The sequence below is a fragment of the Crinia signifera genome, chromosome 2, assembly GCF_055691185.1.
Source record: "Crinia signifera chromosome 2, ASM5569118v1, whole genome shotgun sequence".
NCBI lineage: Eukaryota > Metazoa > Chordata > Amphibia > Anura > Myobatrachidae > Crinia > Crinia signifera.
The window spans coordinates 405,883,319-405,910,631 of record NC_139218.1 but is presented as its reverse complement, the minus strand read 5'-3'; the positions used below and the strand labels follow the sequence as shown (position 1 = coordinate 405,910,631).

Below are 27,313 nucleotides of genomic sequence, written 5' to 3'. Positions count from 1 at the left end.
CTAACTGTGCCCTCACATTACAGAGGGGGCAACAGAGGTAAAAAGCTCCTCCAGGCTGAGGCACGATGGATTCATGTATTGGATACGATTGCCCCTAGGGGGCTTAATGAGCAACATGGATTGCAGAGTTTTTTTGTAATCCATGTAGCACAGTTCGGTCTGTATCATTACAGATGGTATGGTGTTTACATTATGATGTTGGTTCTAGGATTTATCATTTATACATGAAAAGTAATAGATATTTGCCAGACTATTATGATTTTCCACTGCTCCCATGGTGTTAGACCCATATTTTTAAAGTATTTGTCAGTATTGTTTCATATGTATCAAAGGTTGCTAACAGGCCCACAGAGGGCGCTGCAATTATATTACTAATTGATATGACATAATATTCATACACTGACTGAGAAATGGGTTACTCTTTTTAAATGTTGTTTTTTGTATGTATGTTTTTTTTTATATATGTATTCATATTTTTTCACTATTTTAACGTTTTATTCATGTGTATGATATTGTTTGATGCATATGATCGTATAAGCACTGTCACTTACAACGGCACATTTATCCATTGTGCCCTTAGAATTCACCTGGTTCGGGATGACGTATGCGGGTCAGCGATGCGGAAGTCGTGAGAACTTATGTTGCCGGCGTGCGTTCCACAGGCGGGGACGCACTGTGATGACGTCACCCGGAAGAACGCAGAGGCACAGGAGTGTTCCGACTATCTGCTACACACGCTTGTGTCACACCTGATCTAGGTAAGTATAATGTCATTTGGTGAGCGCGGGAATCTTTGTGGGGTATATTACACTGTCATTTGACCATTGTGAGTTGAACCCTGAGGACGAGCCTTGAGCTCGAAACACTGGTGTCGGTTACAACGCAATAAAGCACTTTTGAATTTCTATCAAGTCTCCGAGTGACGCCTTTTTGGCAAGTTACATATATATATATATATATATATATATATATATATATATATATATATATATATATATATATATATATATATATATATACACAGAACTTACCCAAGCCTCCGGGAAGGAAAGGAATGGACCAGCACTCACAGTTTGATGTAAAGAAGGTTTGTATTAGCAGTTACAGCATATTGTACAAGCAGGCTGACCCAACAGCCGTTTCAACTGGATGCCTCTCCAGTTTTCATCAGGGGTGCATCACTGTAACACCAGACACGCTTAAATAACATGAATATAGGGCGCCAAACCCGCCCAGCTCAATACAAACGGGGAGCTGTCAATCAGCACCACGCTACAGAGCATCCAGCGCCTGTCAGATGACGCTGCTAGGGGGGTGTGAGGTGCGCGTCATGGGGAGTCCCTGTGACGTGTGCCTGTGATACAGGATTGCCCAGGTGTACAAATGTAAATACAGAAACTAGTATTACAACGAATGTGCATTAGAAGACATCGTGACAAATGTGGGGAAGAATAACCAGCACCGTGAAAAGATGGAGTGGTGGGAGAGGGAGTCCGCAATATAGAAATATAGAAAATGATTCCTAGTTGAAGATTGTATCGTGTGGGGATAAGGCCCGTGAGAGGCAATTACATACAAAAGCCGCGCTAAAGAACAGAAGCAGAAGGAATCTGAAAAAAACTAGAAGTGGAGCTAATTAAATACAGAGAAAACCTGCTAAAATTCAAAAAAACGAAGTATAAACAAGTCAAACTTGACTACAAGGAGAATCGGGTATACACCTGGTATTCCAGAATTGAAAGTCGGCGACCGCGTCAGCAATACAGAAGAGGTACTTCAAGACGCCCCAATACACAGTTTACCGACATAGAGACACATACATCTGCCAGTGACTCCGATGCCCCGTCTACATCAGGACAAGAGACACAATACCTAAACAGAGCTGACCGCACCAGACGCCCTCCAAAAAACCTGCAATACCCACCCGGAGGGGTGGGAGAAAAAGAAAAAAGGAGGGGCAAAAATTGACAGGATCTGTTATTTACAATCTATCCAAACACCAACTCTACCCGTCTGAAATCACCTTGCTCAATAAAGGACTTTCTTTTGTGTCCACTCTAACCCAGGACAGTTTTGGGTGGCAGGTAGATCTATACAAACTGGGCAGGCAATTAAGGTTAAGAGATCATTTCCAGAGGTTTCCTACCCCGCCTAGCCAAAGAATGGAAGGCACGACCAGCACTCTGAAGAGTCGCAGTACCTTCGATCCACCTACCTTAAATGCCTCAATTAACACTTTTATGCGTGTGCTCAAAAGGGATACATGCCCTTATGTGAAGAAACAAAAGATCTATCATAATATCAGCAAACCAGAGAAGGAAGCCATTAAAACTCTCCAGCAAGATAAAGACCTTATTATAAGGGCAGCTGACAAGGGGGGAGGCATTGTGCTATTGGACTATGCATATTATACAAAAGAAGCACTCAACCAACTGTCTGACTCTGCCTGTTATTTACCTCTTGACCGTGACCCCACTTGGGGATTCAAAAGAGAAATTGACGGCATCATCCAGCTTGGCATGGCAAATCTCTACATCAGTAAGGAAACTGCCGACTTTCTAACCCAAGCACACCCGGTGATTCCAATTCTTTATACGCTCCCCAAGGTGCACAAATCCTTGGTGGAACCCCCTGGCCGGCCCATCATCTCAGCCAGGGGCTCTCTGTGCCAACCCCTCTCACAGCTAGTTGATTTTCATCTGCAGCCTGTGGTACAGAACACAGAAAGCTTCATTCAGGACACGTCCGACTTTCTGCGCAAACTGAATGACGTCAGAGACTTACCAGCCAACACCCTGTTGGTAACATTGGACGTTTCTAGTCTCTATACTAGTATCCCACATGAACTAGGGATACAAGCCAGCAAAGACATGATTATCAACAGCAGACACTATGGTGGACCACCAGTAGAATACGTTTCTCTATTGATGGGAGTCATCCTGAATAAAAACTATTTTTTATTTCAGAATCATTTTTACCTGCAGCGCCAAGGGACGGCGATGGGGTCCAACATGGCCCCATTTTACGCCAACCTTTTCATGGCTACCTTTGAAAAACAACACATCAGTGGTAATCAGCGTTTCAATAAATTCATCAAGATGTACGTAAGGTACATCGACGACCTATTTTTTCTTTGGACGGGAGGTGAATCAGAATTACTGCTGTTCATTGATTACCTCAATGCTTTACCAGGTACTATACGCTTTACAAGCAGTTTCAGTCACCAATCGATCAGCTATTTGGACGTCATGATCACCCTAAACAACGGCATTCTATCCACAAAAATCTTTACCAAAACGACTGACAAGAATTCCTTGCTCCATGCAGACAGCTTTCATCCACAGGCTTTGAAAAAAGGTCTACCTTACTCACAACTGCTAAGAGTTTGTAGGGTTAACTCGGACCCAGATACCCTCCCAGAGGCTCTGACACAGATGTGTGGTCACTTTCTTGAAAGGGGATACACCAAGCACGATGTGGATGAAGCGTTGTCCAGGGTGTCCCTACTCAACAGGGATGAACTGCTTAAGAGCAAACCTGTCAGTTCGGACAAAACTGACAGACTCAATTTTTGTAGCACCTTCACGGTGGCTTCTAAGTTTGTTAAAAAATCCATACTTGAGCACTGGCATCTTTTGGCTAGTGACCCTGTACTGCAACCAACACTGCATATCCCTCCTAGGTTTGCTTACAGAAGAGGCCCAAACCTCAAAGACATGCTGGTGGTTACTGATCCGTCTTGCAACATTGTTAAGCCAACCAGCTGGCATACCCGCAAGAATGGGGTATACAGATGCTCAGGATGCACAAATTGCCCATTCCTCATGACAGGTGATACCTTTATCAACCCAGCCAATGGGGGAAAAATTCACTATCAGACACAAACTGGACTGCAATAGCCGATACGTGATCTACGCCCTCCTATGCCCTTGCCAAATGATCTATGTGGGCAAGACGATTAGGACTGCCAAGGAACGACTAAGTCAACACAGGTCGTCAATTAAGAAAAGTCTGCTACCCACGACAGAAAGTTTGGACCTCAAAAACCTACCTGTTGCTCGACACTTCCTAGAGAAAAGACACACCATTGGTCAGCTGAGATGTTTCCTCATTGACCATATACCCCCCCTACGGAGAGAGGGTGATCGTGAAAAGATACTGCTCCAGAGAGAGCTGAGATGGATCTATCGCTTAAAGTCCTTGGCCCCATCTGGTCTGAACGAAGACTTTAAAATGGGATGCTTTATTTAAGCTACGGACGATACCTGCGTGTATCCTTTGATCCCCCACCAGACTCTTTCTTCTCTATTTGTCTTTTGTTCTTCTTTTTTTTCTTATGTACACATATACGCCCAGCCCCTTATGTAAGCCACAGGATGGGCTTATTACACTGCTCTCCATCCAGCAGACACATACAGGCACAGAATAATAGTTACAGTGTTAGTGGTTGCCATGAGCGATTGCTTGGCTCAATGCCGCATTCCACTTTCATTTGTTTTTAATGGCATACACACGCAATTTTGTTGTAACATTTCTGCTTTAACCAAGCTGAGTGGATTGACCATCATTTATACAGGTCACCCTCAATTGAATTTCCTTGTGGAAGATATGTCCACACAGCGTTGTGTCGACTTGCCATTTACAAGACTTTGTGTGACTATCTCTGCTGATATCATCTGATCAAGGCACAGTGACATTTCAGTATGCTATTTACAATTCTGGCTTCCACTCCCAGTCGACACAGTAAAGTGTCGCCTTATGTCTTTTATGTCTATTTGGGAGGAGGAGGCTAACCAGACTATCATGCTCTGTGATTTGTGGCCGCCGTGCTGCTTGTCAATTATGCGTATCCCGCACTGATTGCCGCCGTGCAACTGTGTCATATTTTTGTGCTCACGGGCTGATGTAACTAATGCCTCCGTGCATTAGCTAGTCTACACGGGCTTCCTTCTGCTTCTGTTCTTTAGCGCGGCTTTTGTATGTAATTGCCGCTCACGGGCCTTATCCCCACACGATACAATCTTCAACTAGGAATCATTTTCTATATTTCTATATTGCGGACTCCCTCTGCCACCACTCCATCTTTTCACGGTGCTGGTTATTCTTCCCCACATTTGTCACGATGTCTTCTCATGCACATTCGTTGTAATACTAGTTTCTGTATTTACATTTGTACACCTGGGCAATCCTGTATCACAGGCACACGTCACAGGGACTCCCCATGACGCGCACCTCACACCCCCCTAGCAGCGTCATCTGACAGGCGCTGGATGCTCTGTAGCGTGGTGCTGATTGACAGCTCCCCGTTTGTATTGAGCTGGGCGGGTTTGGCGCCCTATATTCATGTTATTTAAGCGTGTCTGGTGTTACAGTGATGCACCCCTGATGAAAACTGGAGAGGCATCCAGTTGAAACGGCTGTTGGGTCAGCCTGCTTGTACAATATGCTGTAACTGCTAATACAAACCTTCTTTACATCAAACTGTGAGTGCTGGTCCATTCCTTTCCTTCCCGGAGGCTTGGGTAAGTTCTGTCTAAATTAACCTCTAAGGACCCTGCACCCCCCATACCATCTTTATCGCTCTGAGTGCCATCCTGCAATTGCTTATATATATATATATATATATATATATATATATATATATATATATATACACAAAGGGACCTGCACTCTCACCCTCAAGGAGTTAACCGCTGGGGTGCCGTATATGTAGCCGAGTTCAAACGGACCCAGCTATATGTATACAGAGAACTTTTCCCAAGGTGGGAAAAAAACAGCACTCACCAGACTTAAGCAAAGTGTTGATAAGGTTCAAAGTCCCGATAGTTTTAATAAGGTACAAGCTTATATATATATATATAAAACAGGTATGCCTGGCACATCCTCCTTAGTCGTTGCTTGTGTGGGTGCCTGCACCGACAGGAATAGTATAGTGAACAGGAACGTGCAGCACTCCACAGCCAATAATGCAAATAAGATGCTCTTTATTTCGACAACGTTTCAATATCAAACCGATATTGTCATAAGCTCACCTTAAGTAACCAGTGAAGGCAATCAGCGGGGCAGGTGTGCACGCCGGAATCGCGCCAACGTCAAGCGTCATCTGCGCAATCCACTGCAAGCACCACCCTCCCCGCTCATTGGCCGTACAAAGTGATGTCACTGTGGTGCCTAGCGCGGAGAACACCACCATTTGCTGTGTCGCTGTCTGTCCGGGAACGGAGTGTAACCGGCTCCAGCCTTAGGTGCTTTGCACCGCATTTTAAGCTGTTTGACCGCAGTGATTAATAACCGCCACCGTTGGTACGTGCATTTTTCCTCTGTTCTTATGTCATGTGCTTAATAAACGTTTAAAACGGATTTCATGCACTATCGAGCGCACGTTTCTATTTCCATAGAATATATATTATATATATAGTGGGATGACCCGGCACTCATGGTCACTACAATGCACACAGTGATGAGTAATAAATATAACGTATACTTGCTGGGGTGCCTTCCTTGATAGATCCCAGATCCAACTCCACAGTACTCCAAATAGGCGGCACTTACACAGACAGTAAAATAGGTCATTTAATGGTCCGACAGTTTCGGGGTTCCCCCCTTCATCAGGGACATCAGCACAACAGTGCCCAAACTTACAGGCATTTAAATACCCACCACAAATACCCCCGCCCCCACTACACATTAATTGCGCTAAGTGGACCCACCTGCCGCAGGGCCATCTCACACCATGCCGATACCGGATCAGATTGTGTGCACAGGCAGATTTGACGCTTTGACAACCCGCCAACCAGAGGCGGAAGTGGTCATGCGCCGGCCGGGGAGGCACACGCTGAGTCCACGGTTCCGCTGCATAGCAACTGAATGTAAACAAACAAATAAAATAATAAAAACAGCGGCTGTAATCACAGGGGCTTGTAGCGTGTACCAATGAGTTATTACTTACTTACAAAGGACAGTGCATTGGCATGCGGTGGGGTGAGGCAGGTTAGGCACAGCCTTTCCTGTCATAGTAGCGTATATGCCGGCGTTTTGAATTTATAAAGTATGTCAAAAATACAAATAATTTATAAAATAATTCTTATTTTTATTATTCTAATTATTTTTATAGTCAAAACTCTGGAATAAAAAGTTTATGGCAGGTGAGGCAGTGCCTCACCTGGCTACCTTTTCTGCACATCTCTTTTAAAAACTCAACGGATCTCCAGGAGTGTATAGTGTATAATGCTGGCATATACCCCATGGCTCATATATTGTGTGCATACAGTATCTGGCTCTGGTACTTGCCAGGGAGTCCTCAGCCATTTACCTCGCCGCACGTCCCTGGGACAGTGCTACAATGGCACTGAGGGAATTTATCTCCTTTTGTCTTAGTTAAACTGCACCGCTAGAATGCCCAATGTGATTGTGTTGTAAAGATTTTAACATACCAATACCAATGTAGATACACACTAGCATAACGGCTCATAAAGAATCAATACATGAAAAACATGTGTGCGCAAAAATACAAAAACATACATAAAGAACATACATAAAACCATACAAGGCATATGGAATGATAATGCAGAATAAATCAAGTACATTTCATCTGTATAATAGTGTGTGACACAGATGGATAGAACCCCCTATCTCACAAATGGTCTAACCGAACCAAAATAGATCTGGATGTGAATAAATATATCAACATTCCGAAAATAGGTGGAGCCATAAAGCCTGGCCCCGTCTACCTAGAAGAGGTAATTCATTAGTCGTGAATGTACAATTATAAGTAACAGTGGAGGCCCAATGTTTCATAAGTGATAAATCCAGCGAGTCTCTCGCTGCATGAGAATTTTATTCCTATTACCCCCTCTTAACGAGGGAGCTATGTGGTCAATGATCATGGATTTGATTTGGGCCACACTGTGGTTATTTTATAGGCAGTGTCTTGCCATGGGCTGGTGACTATGCCCCTTAGTAAATGCTTGTGTGATAGCTGTCCTATGTAGGGCCATGCGTTCTTTGAATTGACGCTGGGTCTTCCCCACATAGGACAGCTCACAGGGACATGTAAGAAGATATATGACGTAGGTGGAAGAGCAAGTTAAGGGGAAATTGATAGAAAAAAAAACTTCTCAAGCTGTGGGTGTTTAATCATTTCACCAGTAGTCATGGTTCTGCACATAGTGCAGCCAAGACAGCGGTGACAACTGTGAGGTTATCAGATTCACTGTAAATCTGTAATTACTATATTTTATTAGGTGTAGTAATTAATGTACTATTTTAGTCCGTCGGTACCCTCTTGTTCTCCATATATGTCTATATACTCCCTATATGTGTGTGTAGTTCCAGATCATATATTATTAGGCTGTATAATCCCACCTCAAATGTAATGTCTGTATTTCCCAGGACTTTATTCATGTAAGCATTGTACCATTGGCAATCTCCCCAGGGGGGGTTACAATTCTTTGTAAACCTCTGGGCTCTAGCAGACTTTGTGGAACCGGCCACCACAGGGGGTGATCAGCCCATAATGTAATCAGCCGATTATTGTTCCTGCTGTTTACATGAGGGGGATAGCTGAAGGACAATCACCACAGGGGGTGATCAAATTCCCCTACTATCAACAGGAGGGTTGTCCACAGGGGGTGACCACCACATAATGTAATCAGACTGTGTTTTATATCTTGGGTTGACTCTGCTATGCATATCTTGGCCACTTCCAGACTTTCTGGAACCGACCCCAGCAGGGGGCAGAAGCAGATGGGCAGCAGCAGTACCTGGGAGGGGGGATAAACCTGACTTGAATCCACCAATAGGGATTGAGTGCAAGCCCACTGATGGTATGGAGAAGCGTGGGAATTGGAAGTTTTTAAAATGACTCGCACACAAGCCAGGAAGAGAATTGATGGACTGTCCTGGACTAAGAGGTTATGCTCTGTCTAGGTATCGTGTGGACTTATATGCTATCACTGCTGTGTGGGCTAAGTGATAGTTTGCCCTGTGGAACTGATCTGGGACTGTGACTATACAAGGACTGTCTGTTTGGGCCTGCTACCTGAATATCTTTCTACTCTGCAATTTACCTTTGCCACTGTTTATTGTCTATTTGTGCGTGCTGTGGAAAATAAACCATTCTTCTGGTTTCATCTGCTCGGTGTCTGAGTGATTGAGGAACTCGTACCCTCACATTTGGCGGCAGCGACAGTGGGATCATTCAGACACCAACCATCGAGCACAGAAAGCACAGAGAACAGAGGATCAGACCATATGTAAGGAAACGGAAAATGCAATAAGGTGATGTTCAGCAAGTGAGCAGGTGTCAGTCCTGTGAAAGGGAAAATGTTTCCAAGGAAAGAAAATCGATGCCTCAAGACCCCTGTAGCAGAGGAGCTCAGGGATGGAGGTTCTTCAGTGTATCGGCAGGCTGGGAAGCCGGATCTGTTATTTATTGTCAGGAAAATGCAGTATATCTGGAAGTACTGGGAAGACGCTCAGCAGATGGTCAGTGGGTGGAGAGTATCCAGCATACAGGACAAAGTGTGTTACCTGGGGGATGCATTCCTGCACTGTAAAGGTGAGGCCACTTCTTGGAATCTGCTAGGAGAGCCAGAGTTTGTAGAATTTACAGAGGAAGTGATTGCTACAGTTACCCAGATGCTACAAAGAGGACAATATTCTGAGGCTGAAGGACAAGTCCAGAATAAATTGATGCCCCAGATAGAACCAGAGGAAAGGTCTAGAAGGGGGCTACTGCAATCTGGGCAGACAACCGAGGGGTCTGCCACAGAATTAATTGTTACCGCAAGAGAAGGGTCGTTGTCAGGGGGGCCCCTAACTGCCCTTGAAGAAATGAGTATGGAGGAGCTGATAGCAGAAGGTCAGCTGCGAGGTATACCCATCCAATCCTGCACTCGCGGGGAAATCCTTCAGCAGATCCTTCACGATCAGGGAGATCCTACAAATGCATTTGCTGATTATCGAGCCTGGATCCTCCATTTCGGTGCACAGTTGAGTGTGTGGGAACAATTGCAGTGTCTGGAGGAGTGCTTCGTGGTGGCAGAGGAAGAGGCGATTGATCGGGGGCTCCTGGATACCCCAGCATGGCAAGATCAGTGTCGCAGGGGGCGTGATGAAAGGCACCGTTTGCAATTGCTTCTCCCCCATCCTAGGGAGGAAGCTGCTCAGTGTTCTCTGCAGGGGGAGGTTATCCCCAACGTGAAGGAAGTGAGGCCTCTGAGCCAGGCACCCCGGGAGGAGCTGCACTACTGCTTCCCTTTTGCTGAGGTGGGAGATGCAGAGCTATTATCCTGCTGCCAGGGGATCTATGAGGACTGCGTCCAAGAAGAGATCGCCGTGGTTAGAGAAGTATCCGACAACATCCAGGCCACCAGCCCACCAGTCACAGATGACGTCGTGTTTCGGGCTGCCCAGCATACTCAGCTGGGGAAGGAGGCTATCGCGGAGAAGGAGGTGTGCGCAGAAGTAGCTGCAGGTGAGCATCTGGCTTTTAAGGGGACAGAGCTGACACAGCCTGTCCTGCAGCCACCAGCGGAATTGTTTGTGATGGAGGGTCCCTCCTCAGCCCTGGACATTGAGACCAAATGCTGGACTGAAATGTGCCATGCCCCTAGTTTGGGTTTGGGGGAGGAAGGACATGACGGGGTGGTGGAAGTGCCAGGGCCAGAGCCCCTATATTGGCCTGCTGTTTGGCCCCTGTTCCTTGGGCAAGAGGGGGAGGTGGAAAGTGGTCCCTGCCCCTTTGTGCCCGAGGCAAAAGTATTAGTAGGTTACAATGTTGCAGAGGGGGGGTACCCAGAATCCGAGGAAGAGGAATTGCTACAGCCCTTGTTAGTTCCAATGTATGACTTAGACTGTAATCATGCCCTTGCTGGTTCTGCAAACCAGCCGCCTTTTACAAGATGGGTTTGGTATGATGTCACCCTGTGGGACTCAGGTGGTATATCCAAACCCCAGATTCTCGGCTCTGCATCCCGCTATTCCAGGTTGTTATTGGTTCCTGAACAGCTGGGTACCGGGACTACAATAGTAGGGGAAGGAATGTGAGGTTATCAGATTCACTGTAAATCTGTAATTACTATATTTTATTAGGTGTAGTAATTAATGTACTATTTTAGTCCGTCGGTACCCTCTTGTTCTCCATATATGTCTATATACTCCCTATATGTGTGTGTAGTTCCAGATCATATATTATTAGGCTGTATAATCCCACCTCAAATGTAATGTCTGTATTTCCCAGGACTTTATTCATGTAAGCATTGTACCATTGGCAATCTCCCCAGGGGGGTTTACAATTCTTTGTAAACCTCTGGGCTCTAGCAGACTTTGTGGAACCGGCCACCACAGGGGGTGATCAGCCCATAATGTAATCAGCCGATTATTGTTCCTGCTGTTTACATGAGGGGGATAGCTGAAGGACAATCACCACAGGGGGTGATCAAATTCCCCTACTATCAACAGGAGGGTTGTCCACAGGGGGTGACCACCACATAATGTAATCAGACTGTGTTTTATATCTTGGGTTGACTCTGCTATGCATATCTTGGCCACTTCCAGACTTTCTGGAACCGACCCCAGCAGGGGGCAGAAGCAGATGGGCAGCAGCAGTACCTGGGAGGGGGGATAAACCTGACTTGAATCCACCAATAGGGATTGAGTGCAAGCCCACTGATGGTATAGAGAAGCGTGGGAATTGGAAGTTTTTAAAATGACTCGCACACAAGCCAGGAAGAGAATTGATGGACTGTCCTGGACTAAGAGGTTATGCTCTGTCTAGGTATCGTGTGGACTTATATGCTATCACTGCTGTGTGGGCTAAGTGATAGTTTGCCCTGTGGAACTGATCTGGGACTGTGACTATACAAGGACTGTCTGTTTGGGCCTGCTACCTGAATATCTTTCTACTCTGCAATTTACCTTTGCCACTGTTTATTGTCTATTTGTGCGTGCTGTGGAAAATAAACCATTCTTCTGGTTTCATCTGCTCGGTGTCTGAGTGATTGAGGAACTCGTACCCTCACAACAACCATTTCTCTTAGACAGAAAATGTGCAGGTTTTGGGCTGTTCCACCCCGTGATATCTAACTTCACGATGGTGTCTTTGATGTTGCTAGACCTAGTGTAGCTAGGAAGCAATCTGGCGTCATGTAAAAGTGGTAAATCTCCATCAGTGGAGACTATTGGCCATTGGAAAATGAGCATGACAGGAAGAGCCATAGATTGACTATTAGTCCATCTACATTGGGGCCTTTGTGATCCTGGAATACAGCAATGTTTGTCTATGTCAAGGGGCTGTTTTGTGTGAACTGTTTAGAGGGGGTGTACTGGAGTGGAATAGGAGTGATACTGAGGTTGTTACTGAATGGTGAACAGACTATAAAGGCCTAATCCCTCTCCACAAACAGTAATATAGTCATTTATTCATAGAGTTTGTTGACAACCAGCAAAGGAAATTTAGTTTTCTGGTTCAAAGATTATTTAAGTTTAATGCTGAATTATATTTTTACCTCAGATGGTCGCCTTCTGCACTCCCTAACGCTGCTGAATGGTGGCGCTGTCCTGGCTTTGGGTGGCCGATTTTCTCCTTCCTGTCCTGCTCGTGGAGCTCGGATAATCAGATATGATGAAGTGGCTGAAAGTGTAACAGTGACAATGGTGGATTTACACCCTGAGCTCTTGCGTTGGAGACATTCAGCAACAGAGGTTTCTCTCTCTGGTAATTATACAAGTGATAAGTATTCCTCCCCCTTACAGGTATAGTCTACGTGTTGGTGATATATACATGGTATGATAGTACATGTTATACAGGTGATTAGTATTCCTCCCTCCCCCTTACAGGTATAGTCTACGTGTTGGTGATATATACATGGTATCCTAGTACATGTTATACAGGTGATTAGTATTCCTCCCTCCCCCTTACAGGTATAGTCTATGTGTTGGTGATATATACATGGTATATAGTACATGTTATACAGGTGATTAGTATTCCTCCCTTCCCCTTACAGGTATAGTCTACGTGTTGGTGATATATACATGGTATATAGTACGTGTTATACAGGTGATTAGTATTCCTCCCTCCCCCTTACAGGTATAGTCTACGTGTTGGTGATATATACATGGTATGATAGTACGTGTTATACAGGTGATTAGTATTTCTCCCTCCCCCTTACAGGTATAGTCTACGTGTTGGTGATATATACATGGTATGATAGTACATGTTATACAGGTGATTAGTATTCCTCCCTCCCCCTTACAGGTATAGTCTACGTGTTGGTGATATATACATGGTATCCTAGTACATGTTATACATGTGATTACTATTCCTCCCTCCCCCTTACAGGTATAGTCTACGTGTTGGTGATATATACATGGTATGATAGTACGTGTTATACAGGTGATTAGTATTTCTCCCTCCCCCTTACAGGTATAGTCTACGTGTTGGTGATATATACATGGTATCCTAGTACAGGTTATACAGGTGATTAGTATTCCTCCCTCCCCTTACAGGTATAGTCTATGTGTTGGTGATATATACATGGTATCCTAGTACATGTTATACAGGTGATTAGTATTCCTCCCCCTTACAGGTATAGTCTACGTGTTGGTGATATATACATGGTATGATAGTATGTGTTATACAGGTGATTAGTATTCCTCCCTCCCCCTTACAGGTATAGTCTATGTGTTGGTGATATATACATGGTATCCTAGTACATGTTATACAGGTGATTAGTATTCCTCCCTCCCCCTTACAGGTATAGTCTACGTGTTGGTGATATATACATGGTATCCTAGTACAGGTTATACAGGTGATTAGTATTCCTCCCTCCCCCTTACAGGTATAGTCTACGTGTTGGTGATATATACATGGTATGATAGTACGTGTTATACAGGTGATTAGTATTTCTCCCTCCCCCTTACAGGTATAGTCTACGTGTTGGTGATATATACATGGTATCCTAGTACAGGTTATACAGGTGATTAGTATTCCTCCCCCTTACAGGTATAGTCTACGTGTTGGTGATATATACATGGTATATAGTAAATGTTATACAGGTGATTAGTATTCCTCCCTCCTCCTTACAGGTATAGTCTACGTGTTGGTGATATATACATGGTATCCTAGTACATGTCATACAGGTGATTAGTATTCCTCCCTCCCCCTTACAGGTATAGTCTACGTGTTGGTGATATATACATGGTATCCTAGTACATGTTATACAGGTGATTAGTATTCCTCCCTCCCCCTTACAGGTATAGTCTACGTGTTGGTGATATATACATGGTATATAGTAAATGTTATACAGGTGATTAGTATTCCTCCCTCCTCCTTACAGGTATAGTCTACGTGTTGGTGATATATACATGGTATATAGTAAATGTTATACAGGTGATTAGTATTCCTCCCTCCTCCTTACAGGTATAGTCTACGTGTTGGTGATATATACATGGTATCCTAGTACAGGTTATACAGGTGATTAGTATTTCTCCCTCCCCCTTACAGGTATAGTCTACGTGTTGGTGATATATACATGGTATGATAGTACATGTTGTGAGGTTATCAGACTCACTGTAAATCTGTAATTATTATATTTTATTAGGTGTAGTAATTAATGTACTATTTTAGTCCGTCTGTACCCTCTTATTCTCCATAGATGTTTCTATCCCCCAAATCTGTGTGTACCATAGTATTAGATGCTGTTAAGCAAATATGGTCGGACAGGAAATAACCTTGTGGTGAATTCTTTCCTGGGTATGTCCAATTACCATACTTTTGTTCCTGCTATCACAGGAGGGTGGTAGCTGAGGGACAATCTTCACAGGGGGTGATCCAATTCCCCTGCTATCAACAGGAAATGTTCACAGGGGGTAATCAGGACATAATGTAATCAGACTGTGTTTTGTATCTTGTATTGACACTGCTCTGCATATCTCTGGCCACTTCCAGACTTTCTGGAACCGACCCCAGCAGGGGGGGGGGGGGGGGGGGGGGGCAGCAGCAGTAGCTGGGAGGGGGATATGCCTGACTCTTGAATCCACCAATCAAGATCCACTGCAAGCCCACTTATGGTTTGGGCACCGTGGGAATTGAGAAGTTTTTAAAATGACTTGCAGACAAGCCAGGAGAGAGATTCTTTGATGGACTGTCCTGGACTAAGAGGTTATGCTCTGTCTAGGTATCGTGTGGACTTATCTGCTATCACTGCTGTGTGGAGGAGTTATAGTTTTGTGCTTTGGAACGGCTGCTACAAGGACTGCCATTGGACTGCTACCCGATAACGTTTATATGCTACATTTGCCTCTTGTTCCTGTCTTTATCTACATGTGTGTGCTGTGATAAAAATAAACCATATTTTGGTTTCATCTGCTCGATGTCTGAGTGATTGAGGAACCTCGTATCTTCACACATGTTATACAGGTGATTAGTATTCCTCCCTCCCCCTTACAGGTATAGTCTACGTGTTGGTGATATATACATGGTATGATAGTACATGTTATACAGGTGATTAGTATTCCTCCCTCCTCCTTACAGGTATAGTCTACGTGTTGGTGATATATACATGGTATCCTAGTACATGTTATACAGGTGATTAGTATTCCTCCCTCCCCCTTACTGGTATAGTCTACGTGTTGGTGATGTATACATGGTATATAGTACATGTTATACAGGTGATCAGTATTCCTCCCTCCCCCTTACAGGTATAGTCTACGTGTTGGTGATATATACATGGTATATAGTACATGTTGTATAGGTGATTAGTATTCCTCCCTCCCCCTTACAGGTATAGTCTACGTGTTGGTGATATATACATGGTATCCTAGTACATGTTATACAGGTGATTAGTATTCCTCCCTTCCCCTTACAGGTATAGTCTACGTGTTGGTGATATATACATGGTATGATAGTACATGTTATACAGGTGATTAGTATTCCTCCCTCCCCCTTACAGGTATAGTCTACGTGTTGGTGATATATACATGGTATCCTAGTACATGTTATACAGGTGATTACTATTCCTCCCTCCCCCCTTACAGGTATAGTCTACGTGTTGGTGATATATACATGGTATCCTAGTACATGTTATACAGGTGATTAGTATTCCTCCCTCCCCCTTACAGGTATAGTCTACGTGTTGGTGATATATACATGGTATATAGTACATGTTATACAGGTGATTAGTATTCCTCCCTCCCCCTTACTGGTATAGTCTACGTGTTGGTGATATATACATGGTATCCTAGTACATGTTATACAGGTGATTAGTATTCCTCCCTCCCCCTTACAGGTATAGTCTACGTGTTGGTGATATATACATGGTATCCTAGTACATGTTATACAGGTGATTAGTATTCCTCCCTCCCCCTTACAGGTATAGTCTACGTGTTGGTGATATATACATGGTATCCTAGTACAGGTTATACAGGTGATTAGTATTCCTCCCTCCCCCTTACAGGTATAGTCTACGTGTTGGTGATATATACATGGTATATAGTACATGTTATACAGGTGATTAGTATTCCTCCCTCCCCCTTACAGGTATAGTCTACGTGTTGGTGATATATACATGGTATGATAGTACATGTCATACAGGTGATTAGTATTCCTCCCTCCCCCTTACAGGTATAGTCTACGTGTTGGTGATATATACATGGTATGATAGTACATGTTATACAGGTGATTAGTATTCTTCCCCCTTACAGGTATAGTCTACGTGTTGGTGATGTATACATGGTATATAGTACATGTTATACAGGTGATTAGTATTCCTCCCTCCCCCTTACAGGTATAGTCTACGTGTTGGTGATATATACATGGTATGATAGTACGTGTTATACAGGTGATTAGTATTTCTCCCTCCCCCTTACAGGTATAGTCTACGTGTTGGTGATATATACATGGTATGATAGTACATGTTATACAGGTGATTAGTATTCCTCCCTCCCCCTTACAGGTATAGTCTACGTGTTGGTGATATATACATGGTATGATAGTACATGTTATACAGGTGATTAGTATTCCTCCCTCCCCCTTACAGTTATAGTCTACGTGTTGGTGATATATACATGGTATATAGTACGTGTTATACAGGTGATTACTATTCCTCCCTCCCCCCTTACAGGTATCGTCTACGTGTTGGTGATATATACATGGTATATAGTACATGTTATACAGGTGATTAGTATTCCTCCCCCTTACAGGTATGGTCTACGTGTTGGTGATATATACATGGTATCCTAGTACATGTTATACAGGTGATTAGTATTCCTCCCTCCCCCTTACAGGTATAGTCTACGTGTTGGTGATATATACATGGTATCCTAGTACAGGTTATACAGGTGATTAGTATTCCTCCCTCCCCCTTACAGGTATAGTCTACGTGTTGGTGATATATACATGGTATGATAGTACATGTTATACAGGTGATTAGTATTCCTCCCTCCCCCTTACAGGTATAGTCTACGTGTTGGTGATATATACATGGTATCCTAGTACATGTTATACAGGTGATTAGTATTCCTCCCTTCCCCTTACAGGTATAGTCTACGTGTTGGTGATATATACATGGTATGATAGTACATGTTATACAGGTGATTAGTATTCCTCCCTCCCCCTTACTGGTATAGTCTACGTGTTGGTGATATATACATGGTATCCTAGTACATGTTATACAGGTGATTAGTATTCCTCCCTCCCCCTTACAGGTATAGTCTACGTGTTGGTGATATATACATGGTATCCTAGTACAGGTTATACAGGTGATTAGTATTCCTCCCTCCCCCTTACAGGTATAGTCTACGTGTTGGTGATATATACATGGTATGATAGTACATGTTATACAGGTGATTAGTATTCCTCCCTCCCCCTTACAGGTATAGTCTACGTGTTGGTGATATATACATGGTATATAGTACATGTTATACAGGTGATTAGTATTCCTCCCTCCCCCTTACTGGTATAGTCTACGTGTTGGTGATATATACATGGTATCCTAGTACATGTTATACAGGTGATTAGTATTCCTCCCTCCCCCTTACAGGTATAGTCTACGTGTTGGTGATATATACATGGTATCCTAGTACAGGTTATACAGGTGATTAGTATTCCTCCCTCCCCCTTACAGGTATAGTCTACGTGTTGGTGATATATACATGGTATATAGTACATGTTATACAGGTGATTAGTATTCCTCCCTCCCCCTTACAGGTATAGTCTACGTGTTGGTGATATATACATGGTATGATAGTACATGTCATACAGGTGATTAGTATTCCTCCCTCCCCCTTACAGGTATAGTCTACGTGTTGGTGATATATACATGGTATGATAGTACATGTTATACAGGTGATTAGTATTCTTCCCCCTTACAGGTATAGTCTACGTGTTGGTGATGTATACATGGTATATAGTACATGTTATACAGGTGATTAGTATTCCTCCCTCCCCCTTACAGGTATAGTCTACGTGTTAGTGATATATACATGGTATGATAGTACATGTTATACAGGTGATTAGTATTCCTCCCTCCCCCTTACAGGTATAGTCTACGTGTTGGTGATATATACATGGTATCCTAGTACATGTTATACAGGTGATTAGTATTCCTCCCTCCCCCTTACAGGTATAGTCTATGTGTTGGTGATATATACATGGTATATAGTACATGTTATACAGGTGATTAGTATTCCTCCCTCCCCCTTACAGGTATAGTCTACGAGTTGGTGATATATACATGGTATGATAGTACATGTTATACAGGTGATTAGTATTCCTCCCTCCCCCTTACAGGTATAGTCTACGTGTTGGTGATATATACATGGTATGATAGTACGTGTTATACAGGTGATTAGTATTCCTCCCTCCCCCTTACAGGTATAGTCTACGTGTTGGTGATATATACATGGTATGATAGTACATGTTATACAGGTGATTAGTATTCCTCCCTCCCCCTTACAGGTATAGTCTACGTGTTGGTGATATATACATGGTATGATAGTACATGTTATACAGGTGATTAGTATTCCTCCCTCCCCCTTACAGGTATAGTCTCTGTGTTGGTGATATATACATGGTATGATAGTACATGTTACACAGGTGATTAGTATTCCTCCCTCCCCCTTACAGGTATAGTCTACGTGTTGGTGATATATACATGGTATCCTAGTACATGTTATACAGGTGATTAGTATTCCTCCCTCCCCCTTACAGGTATAGTCTACGTGTTGGTGATATATACATGGTATCCTAGTACATGTTATACAGGTGATTAGTATTCCTCCCTCCCCCTTACAGGTATAGTCTACGTGTTGGTGATATATACATGGTATGATAGTACATGTTATACAGGTGATTAGTATTCCTCCCCCTTACAGGTATAGTCTACGTGTTGGTGATATATACATGGTATATAGTACATGTTATACAGGTGATTAGTATTCCTCCCTCCTCCTTACAGGTATAGTCTACGTGTCAGTGATATATACATGGTATGATAGTACATGTTATACAGGTGATTAGTATTCCTCCCTCCCCCTTACAGGTATAGTCTACGTGTTAGTGATATATACATGGTATGATAGTACATGTTATACAGGTGATTAGTATTCCTCCCTCCCCCTTACAGGTATAGTCTACGTGTTGGTGATATATACATGGTATCCTAGTACATGTCATACAGGTGATTAGTATTCCTCCCTTCCCCTTACAGGTATAGTCTACGTGTTGGTGATATATACATGGTATGATAGTACATGTTATACAGGTGATTAGTATTCCTCCCTCCCCCTTACAGGTATAGTCTACGTGTTGGTGATATATACTTGGTATGATAGTACGTGTTATACAGGTGATTAGTATTCCTCCCTCCCCCTTACAGGTATAGTCTACGTGTTAGTGATATATACATGGTATATAGTACATGTTATACAGGTGATTAGTATTCCTCCCTCCCCCTTACAGGTATAGTCTACGTGTTGGTGATATATACATGGTATGATAGTACATGTTATACAGGTGATTAGTATTCCTCCCTCCCCCTTACAGGTATAGTCTACGTGTTGGTGATATATACATGGTATCCTAGTACAGGTTATACAGGTGATTAGTATTCCTCCCTTCCCCTTACAGGTATAGTCTACGTGTTGGTGATATATACATGGTATGATAGTACATGTTATACAGGTGATTAGTATTCCTCCCTCCCCCTTACAGGTATAGTCTACGTGTTGGTGATATATACTTGGTATGATAGTACGTGTTATACAGGTGATTAGTATTCCTCCCTCCCCCTTACAGGTATAGTCTACGTGTTGGTGATATATACATGGTATATAGTACACGTTATACAGGTGATTAGTATTCCTCCCTTCCCCTTACAGGTATAGTCTACGTGTTGGTGATATATACATGGTATGATAGTACATGTTATACAGGTGATTAGTATTCCTCCCTTCCCCTTACAGGTATAGTCTACGTGTTGGTGATATATACATGGTATCCTAGTACATGTTATACAGGTGATTAGTATTCCTCCCTCCCCCTTACAGGTATAGTCTACGTGTTGGAGATATATACATGGTATCCTAGTACATGTTATACAGGTGATTACTATTCCTCCCTTCCCCTTACAGGTATAGTCTACGTGTTGGTGATATATACATGGTATATAGTACATGTTATACAGGTGATTAGTATTACTCCCTCCACCTTACAGGTATAGTCTACGTGTTGGTGATATATACATGGTATCCTAGTACATGTTATACAGGTGATTAATATTCCTCCCTCCCCCTTACAGGTATAGTCTACGTGTTGGTGATATATACATGGTATATAGTACATGTTATACAGGTGATTAGTATTCCTCCCTCCCCCTTACAGGTATAGTCTACGTGTTGGTGATATATACATGGTATGATAGTACATGTTATACAGGTGATTAGTATTCCTCCCTCCCCCTTACAGGTATAGTCTACGTGTTGGTGATATATACATGGTATGATAGTACATGTCATACAGGTGATTAGTATTCCTCCCTCCCCCTTACAGGTATAGTCTACGTGTTGGTGATATATACATGGTATGATAGTACATGTTATACAGGTGATTAGTATTCCTCCCTCCCCCTTACAGGTATGGTCTACGTGTTGGTGATATATACATGGTATCCTAGTACATGTTATACAGGTGATTACTATTCCTCCCTTCCCCTTACAGGTATAGTCTACGTGTTGGTGATATATACATGGTATATAGTACATGTTATACAGGTGATTAGTATTCCTCCCTTCCCCTTACAGGTATAGTCTACGTGTTGGTGATATATACATGGTATCCTAGTACATGTTATACAGGTGATTAGTATTCCTCCCTCCCCCTTACAGGTATAGTCTACGTGTTGGTGATATATACATGGTATGATAGTACATGTTATACAGGTGATTAGTATTCCTCCCTCCCCTTACAGGTATAGTCTACGTGTTGGTGATATATACATGGTATCCTAGTACATGTTATACAGGTGATTAGTATTCCTCCCTCTTACAGGTATAGTCTACGTGTTGGTGATATATACATGGTATGATAGTACATGTTGTGAAGATACGGGTTCCTCAATCACTCAGACACCGAGCAGATGAAACCAAAATATGGTTTATTTTTATCACAGCACACACATGTAGATGAAGACAGGAAAAAGATTCGAATGGTAGCATAAAAACATCCGGGTAGCAAAGTCCTTGTAGCATCACAGTCCAAATAACGAAACTATCACTTATTCCACACAGCAGTGACAGCAGAAACCTGTGCGAATCCACACAGCACCGGACGCTCCACACCAGAGCTTACGTAGGATGCCCCCCCCCAGGCATACAATGCGCTCACAAGGTCCAGTGGCAGAGTATGACCTCTTAGCCCGGATCGCGACTAACATTCTGAGCTGGCAGGTGTACAAGTCATTTTAAAAACTTCCAATTTCCCACGGGGCTTAAACTGCCAGGGGGCCGGTACTTGGGTCGGATTGGTGGACCCAAGAGTCAGACACATCCCCCCAGGTAATATCCAGCTGGCCATCTGCTGCTGCCCCCTGCTGGGTCTGGTTCCAGAAAGTCTGGAAGTGGCCAGAGATATGCAGAGAAGTTGTCAACACAAGATACAATACCCAGCTGATTACGTTGTGTGGTGGTCACCCCCTGCGGTGCCCGGTCCCACTAAGTCTGGTATTGACACAAAGGAACTGAAGATAGAGACACAAACACAGTCTGATTACATTATGTCCTGATTACCCCCTGTAAACAACCTTCCTGTTGATAGCAGGGGAATTGGATCACCCCCTGTGGACATAACATATGGGTGAATCCATGCAATGTTCTTTCCTGGCTATTTCCTGTCAGACCATATTTGGCAATATACAGTCTAATACTATGGTACACACAGATATGGGGAATAGAAACATCTGCAGAGAACAAGAGGCCTAAAATGTACATTAATTACTGTGAAGTTCTACAGCCTAATACTATATGATCTGGAAATACACACAGATTTGGGGAATATAGACATATATGGAGAACAAGAGGGTACCGACGGACTAAAAAGTACATTAATCACTACACCTACTAAAATATAATAATTACAGTCTTACAGTGAGTCTGATAACCTCACACATGTTATACAGGTGATTAGTATTCCTCCCTCCCCCTTACAGGTATGGTCTACGTGTTGGTGATATATACATGGTATATAGTACATGTTATACAGGTGATTAGTATTCCTCCCTCCCCCTTACAGGTATAGTCTACGTGTTGGTGATATATACATGGTATCCTAGTACATGTTATACAGGTGATTAGTATTCCTCCCTCCCCCTTACAGGTATAGTCTATGTGTTGGTGATATATACATGGTATCCTAGTACATGTTATACAGGTGATTAGTATTCCTCCCTCCCCCTTACAGGTATGGTCTACGTGTTGGTGATATATACATGGTATATAGTACATGTTATACAGGTGATTAGTATTCCTCCCTCCCCCTTACAGGTATAGTCTACGTGTTGGTGATATATACATGGTATATAGTACATGTTATACAGGTGATTAGTATTCCTCCCTCCCCCTTACAGGTATAGTCTACGTGTTGGTGATATATACATGGTATCCTAGTACATGTTATACAGGTGATTAGTATTCCTCCCTCCTCCTTACAGGTATAGTCTACGTGTTGGAGATATATACATGGTATATAGTACATGTTATACAGGTGATTAGTATTCCTCCCTCCCCCTTACAGGTATAGTCTACGTGTTGGTGATGTATACATGGTATATAGTACATGTTATACAGGTGATTAGTATTCCTCCCCCTTACAGGTATGGTCTACGTGTTGGTGATATATACATGGTATCCTAGTACATGTTATACAGGTGATTAGTATTCCTCCCTCCCCCTTACAGGTATAGTCTACGTGTTGGAGATATATACATGGTATGATAGTACATGTTATACAGGTGATTAGTATTCCTCCCTCCCCCTTACAGGTATAGTCTACGTGTTGGTGATGTATACATGGTATATAGTACATGTTATACAGGTGATTAGTATTCCTCCCCCTTACAGGTATAGTCTACGTGTTGGTGATATATACATGGTATATAGTACATGTTATACAGGTGATTAGTATTCCTCCCTCCACCTTACAGGTATAGTCTACGTGTTGGAGATATATACATGGTATGATAGTACATGTTATACAGGTGATTAGTATTCCTCCCCCTTACAGGTATAGTCTACGTGTTGGTGATATATACATGGTATATAGTACATGTTATACAGGTGATTAGTATTCCTCCCTCCCCCTTACAGGTATAGTCTACGTGTTGGTGATATATACATGGTATGATAGTACATGTTATACAGGTGATTAGTATTCCTCCCCCTTACAGGTATAGTCTACGTGTTGGTGATATATACATGGTATGATAGTACATGTTATACAGGTGATTAGTATTCCTCCCCCTTACAGGTATAGTCTACGTGTTGGTGATATATACATGGTATGATAGTACATGTTATACAGGTGATTAGTATTCCTCCCTCCCCCTTACAGGTATAGTCTACGTGTTGGTGATATATACATGGTATCCTAGTACATGTTATACAGGTGATTAGTATTCCTCCCTCCCCCTTACAGGTATAGTCTACGTGTTGGTGATATATACATGGTATCCTAGTACATGTTATACAGGTGATTAGTATTCCTCCCTCCCCCTTACAGGTATAGTCTACGTGTTGGAGATATATACATGGTATCCTAGTACATGTTATACAGGTGATTAGTATTCCTCCCTCCCCCTTACAGGTATAGTCTACGTGTTGGTGATGTATACATGGTATATAGTACATGTTATACAGGTGATTAGTATTCCTCCCTCCTCCTTACAGGTATAGTCTACGTGTTGGTGATATATACATGGTATGATAGTACATGTTATACAGGTGATTAGTATTCCTCCCTCCCCCTTACAGGTATAGTCTACGTGTTGGTGATATATACATGGTATATAGTACATGTTATACAGGTGATTAGTATTCCTCCCTCCCCCTTACAGGTATAGTCTACGTGTTGGTGATGTATACATGGTATGATAGTACATGTTATACAGGTGATTAGTATTCCTCCCTCCTCCTTACAGGTATAGTCTACGTGATGGTGATATATACATGGTATGATAGTACATGTTATACAGGTGATTAGTATTCATCCCCCTTACAGGTATAGTCTACGTGTTGGTGATATGTACATTGTGTCCTAGTACATGTTATACAGGTGATTAGTATTCCTCCCTCCCCCTTACAGGTATAGTCTATGTATTGGTGATATATACATGGTATATAGTACATGTTATACAGGTGATTAGTATTCCTCCCTCCCCCTTACAGGTATAGTCTACGTGTTGGTGATATATACATGGTATATAGTACATGTTATACAGGTGATTAGTATTCCTCCCCCTTACAGGTATAGTCTACGTGTTGGTGATATATACATGGTATCCTAGTACATGTTATACAGGTGATTTGTATTCCTCCCTCCCCCTTACAGGTATAGTCTACGTGTTGGTGATATATACATGGTATATAGTACATGTTATACAGGTGATTAGTATTCCTCCCTCCCCTTACAGGTATAGTCTACGTGTTGGTGATATATACATGGTATGATAGTACGTGTTATACAGGTGATTAGTATTCCTCCCTCCCCCTTACAGCTATAGTCTACGTGTTGGTGATATATACATGGTATATAGTACATGTTATACAGGTGATTAGTATTCCTCCCTCCCCCTTACAGGTATAGTCTACGTGTTGGTGATATATACATGGTATATAGTACATATTATACAGGTGATTAGTATTCCTCCCTCCCCCTTACAGGTATAGTCTACGTGTTGGTGATATATACATGGTATGATAGTACGTGTTATACAGGTGATTAGTATTCCTCCCTCCCCCTTACAGGTATAGTCTACGTGTTGGTGATATATACATGGTATCCTAGTACATGTCATACAGGTGATTAGTATTCCTCCCTCCCCCTTACAGGTATAGTCTACGTGTTGGTGATATATACATGGTATGATAGTATGTGTTATACATGTGATTAGTATTCCTCCCTCCCCTTACAGGTATAGTCTACGTGTTGGTGATATATACATGGTATATAGTACATGTTATACAGGTGATTAGTATTCCTCCCTCCCCCTTACAGGTATAGTCTACGTGTTGGTGATATATACATGGTATATAATACATGTTATACAGGTGATTAGTATTCCTCCCTCCCCCTTACAGGTATAGTCTATGTGTTGGTGATATATACATGGTATCCTAGTACAGGTTATACAGGTGATTAGTATTCCTCCCTCCCCCTTACAGGTATAGTCTACGTGTTGGTGATATATACTTGGTATGATAGTACGTGTTATACAGGTGATTAGTATTCCTCCCTCCCCCTTACAGGTATAGTCTACGTGTTAGTGATATATACATGGTATCCTAGTACATGTTATACAGGTGATTAGTATTCCTCCCTCCCCCTTACAGGTATAGTCTACGTGTTGGTGATATATACATGGTATGATAGTACATGTTATACAGGTGATTAGTATTCCTCCCCCCCCCCCCTTACAGGTATAGTCTACGTGTTGGAGATATATACATGGTATATAGTACATGTTATACAGGTGATTAGTATTCCTCCCTCCCCCTTACAGGTATAGTCTACGTGTTGGTGATATATACATGGTATCCTAGTACATGTTATACAGGTGATTAGTATTCCTCCCTCCCCCTTACATGTATAGTCTACGTGTTGGTGATATATACATGGTATCCTAGTACATGTTATACAGGTGATTAGTATTCCTCCCTCCCCCTTACAGGTATAGTCTACGTGTTGGTGATATATACATGGTATGATAGTACATGTTATACAGGTGATTAGTATTCCTCCCTTCCCCTTACAGGTATAGTCTACGTGTTGGTGATATATACATGGTATCCTAGTACATGTTATACAAGTGATTAGTATTCCTCCCTCCCCCTTACAGGTATAGTCTACGTGTTGGTGATATATACATGGTATCCTAGTACATGTTATACAGGTGATAAGTATTCCTCCCCCTTACAGGTATAGTCTACGTGTTGGTGATATATACATTGTATATAGTACATGTTATACAGGTGATTAGTATTCCTCCCTCCCCCTTACAGGTATAGTCTACGTGTTGGAGATATATACATGGTATCCTAGTACATGTTATACAGGTGATTAGTATTCCTCCCTTCCCCTTACAGGTATAGTCTACGTGTTGGTGATATATACATGGTATCCTAGTACATGTTATACAGGTGATAAGTATTCCTCCCCCTTACATTTATAGTCTACGTGTTGGAGATATATACATGGTATATAGTACATGTTATACAGGTGATTAGTATTCCTCCCTCCTCCTTACAGGTATAGTCTACGTGTTGGTGATATATACATGGTATCCTAGTACATGTTATACAGGTGATTAGTATTCCTCCCTCCCCCTTACAGGTATAGTCTACGTGTTGGTGATATATACATGGTATGATAGTACATGTTATACAGGTGATTAGTATTCCTCCCTCCCCTTACAGGTATAGTCTACGTGTTGGTGATATATACATGGTATGATAGTACATGTTATACAGGTGATTAGTATTCCTCCCTCCCCCTTACAGGTATAGTCTACGTGTTGGTGATATATACATGGTATGATAATACATG

General features: G+C 42.5%; 1 protein-coding gene across 1 annotated transcript in view; it reads left to right on the top strand.

Annotated features, from left to right (window-relative positions):
* LCMT2 (leucine carboxyl methyltransferase 2) overlaps positions 1–27,313 on the top strand; it is a 394,048-nt gene that overhangs the window by 240,242 nt on the left and 126,493 nt on the right. The window contains 1 exon segment of the mRNA XM_083170637.1: positions 12,515–12,718. Within this exon segment, the coding sequence (XP_083026763.1) occupies positions 12,515–12,718 (204 nt within the window).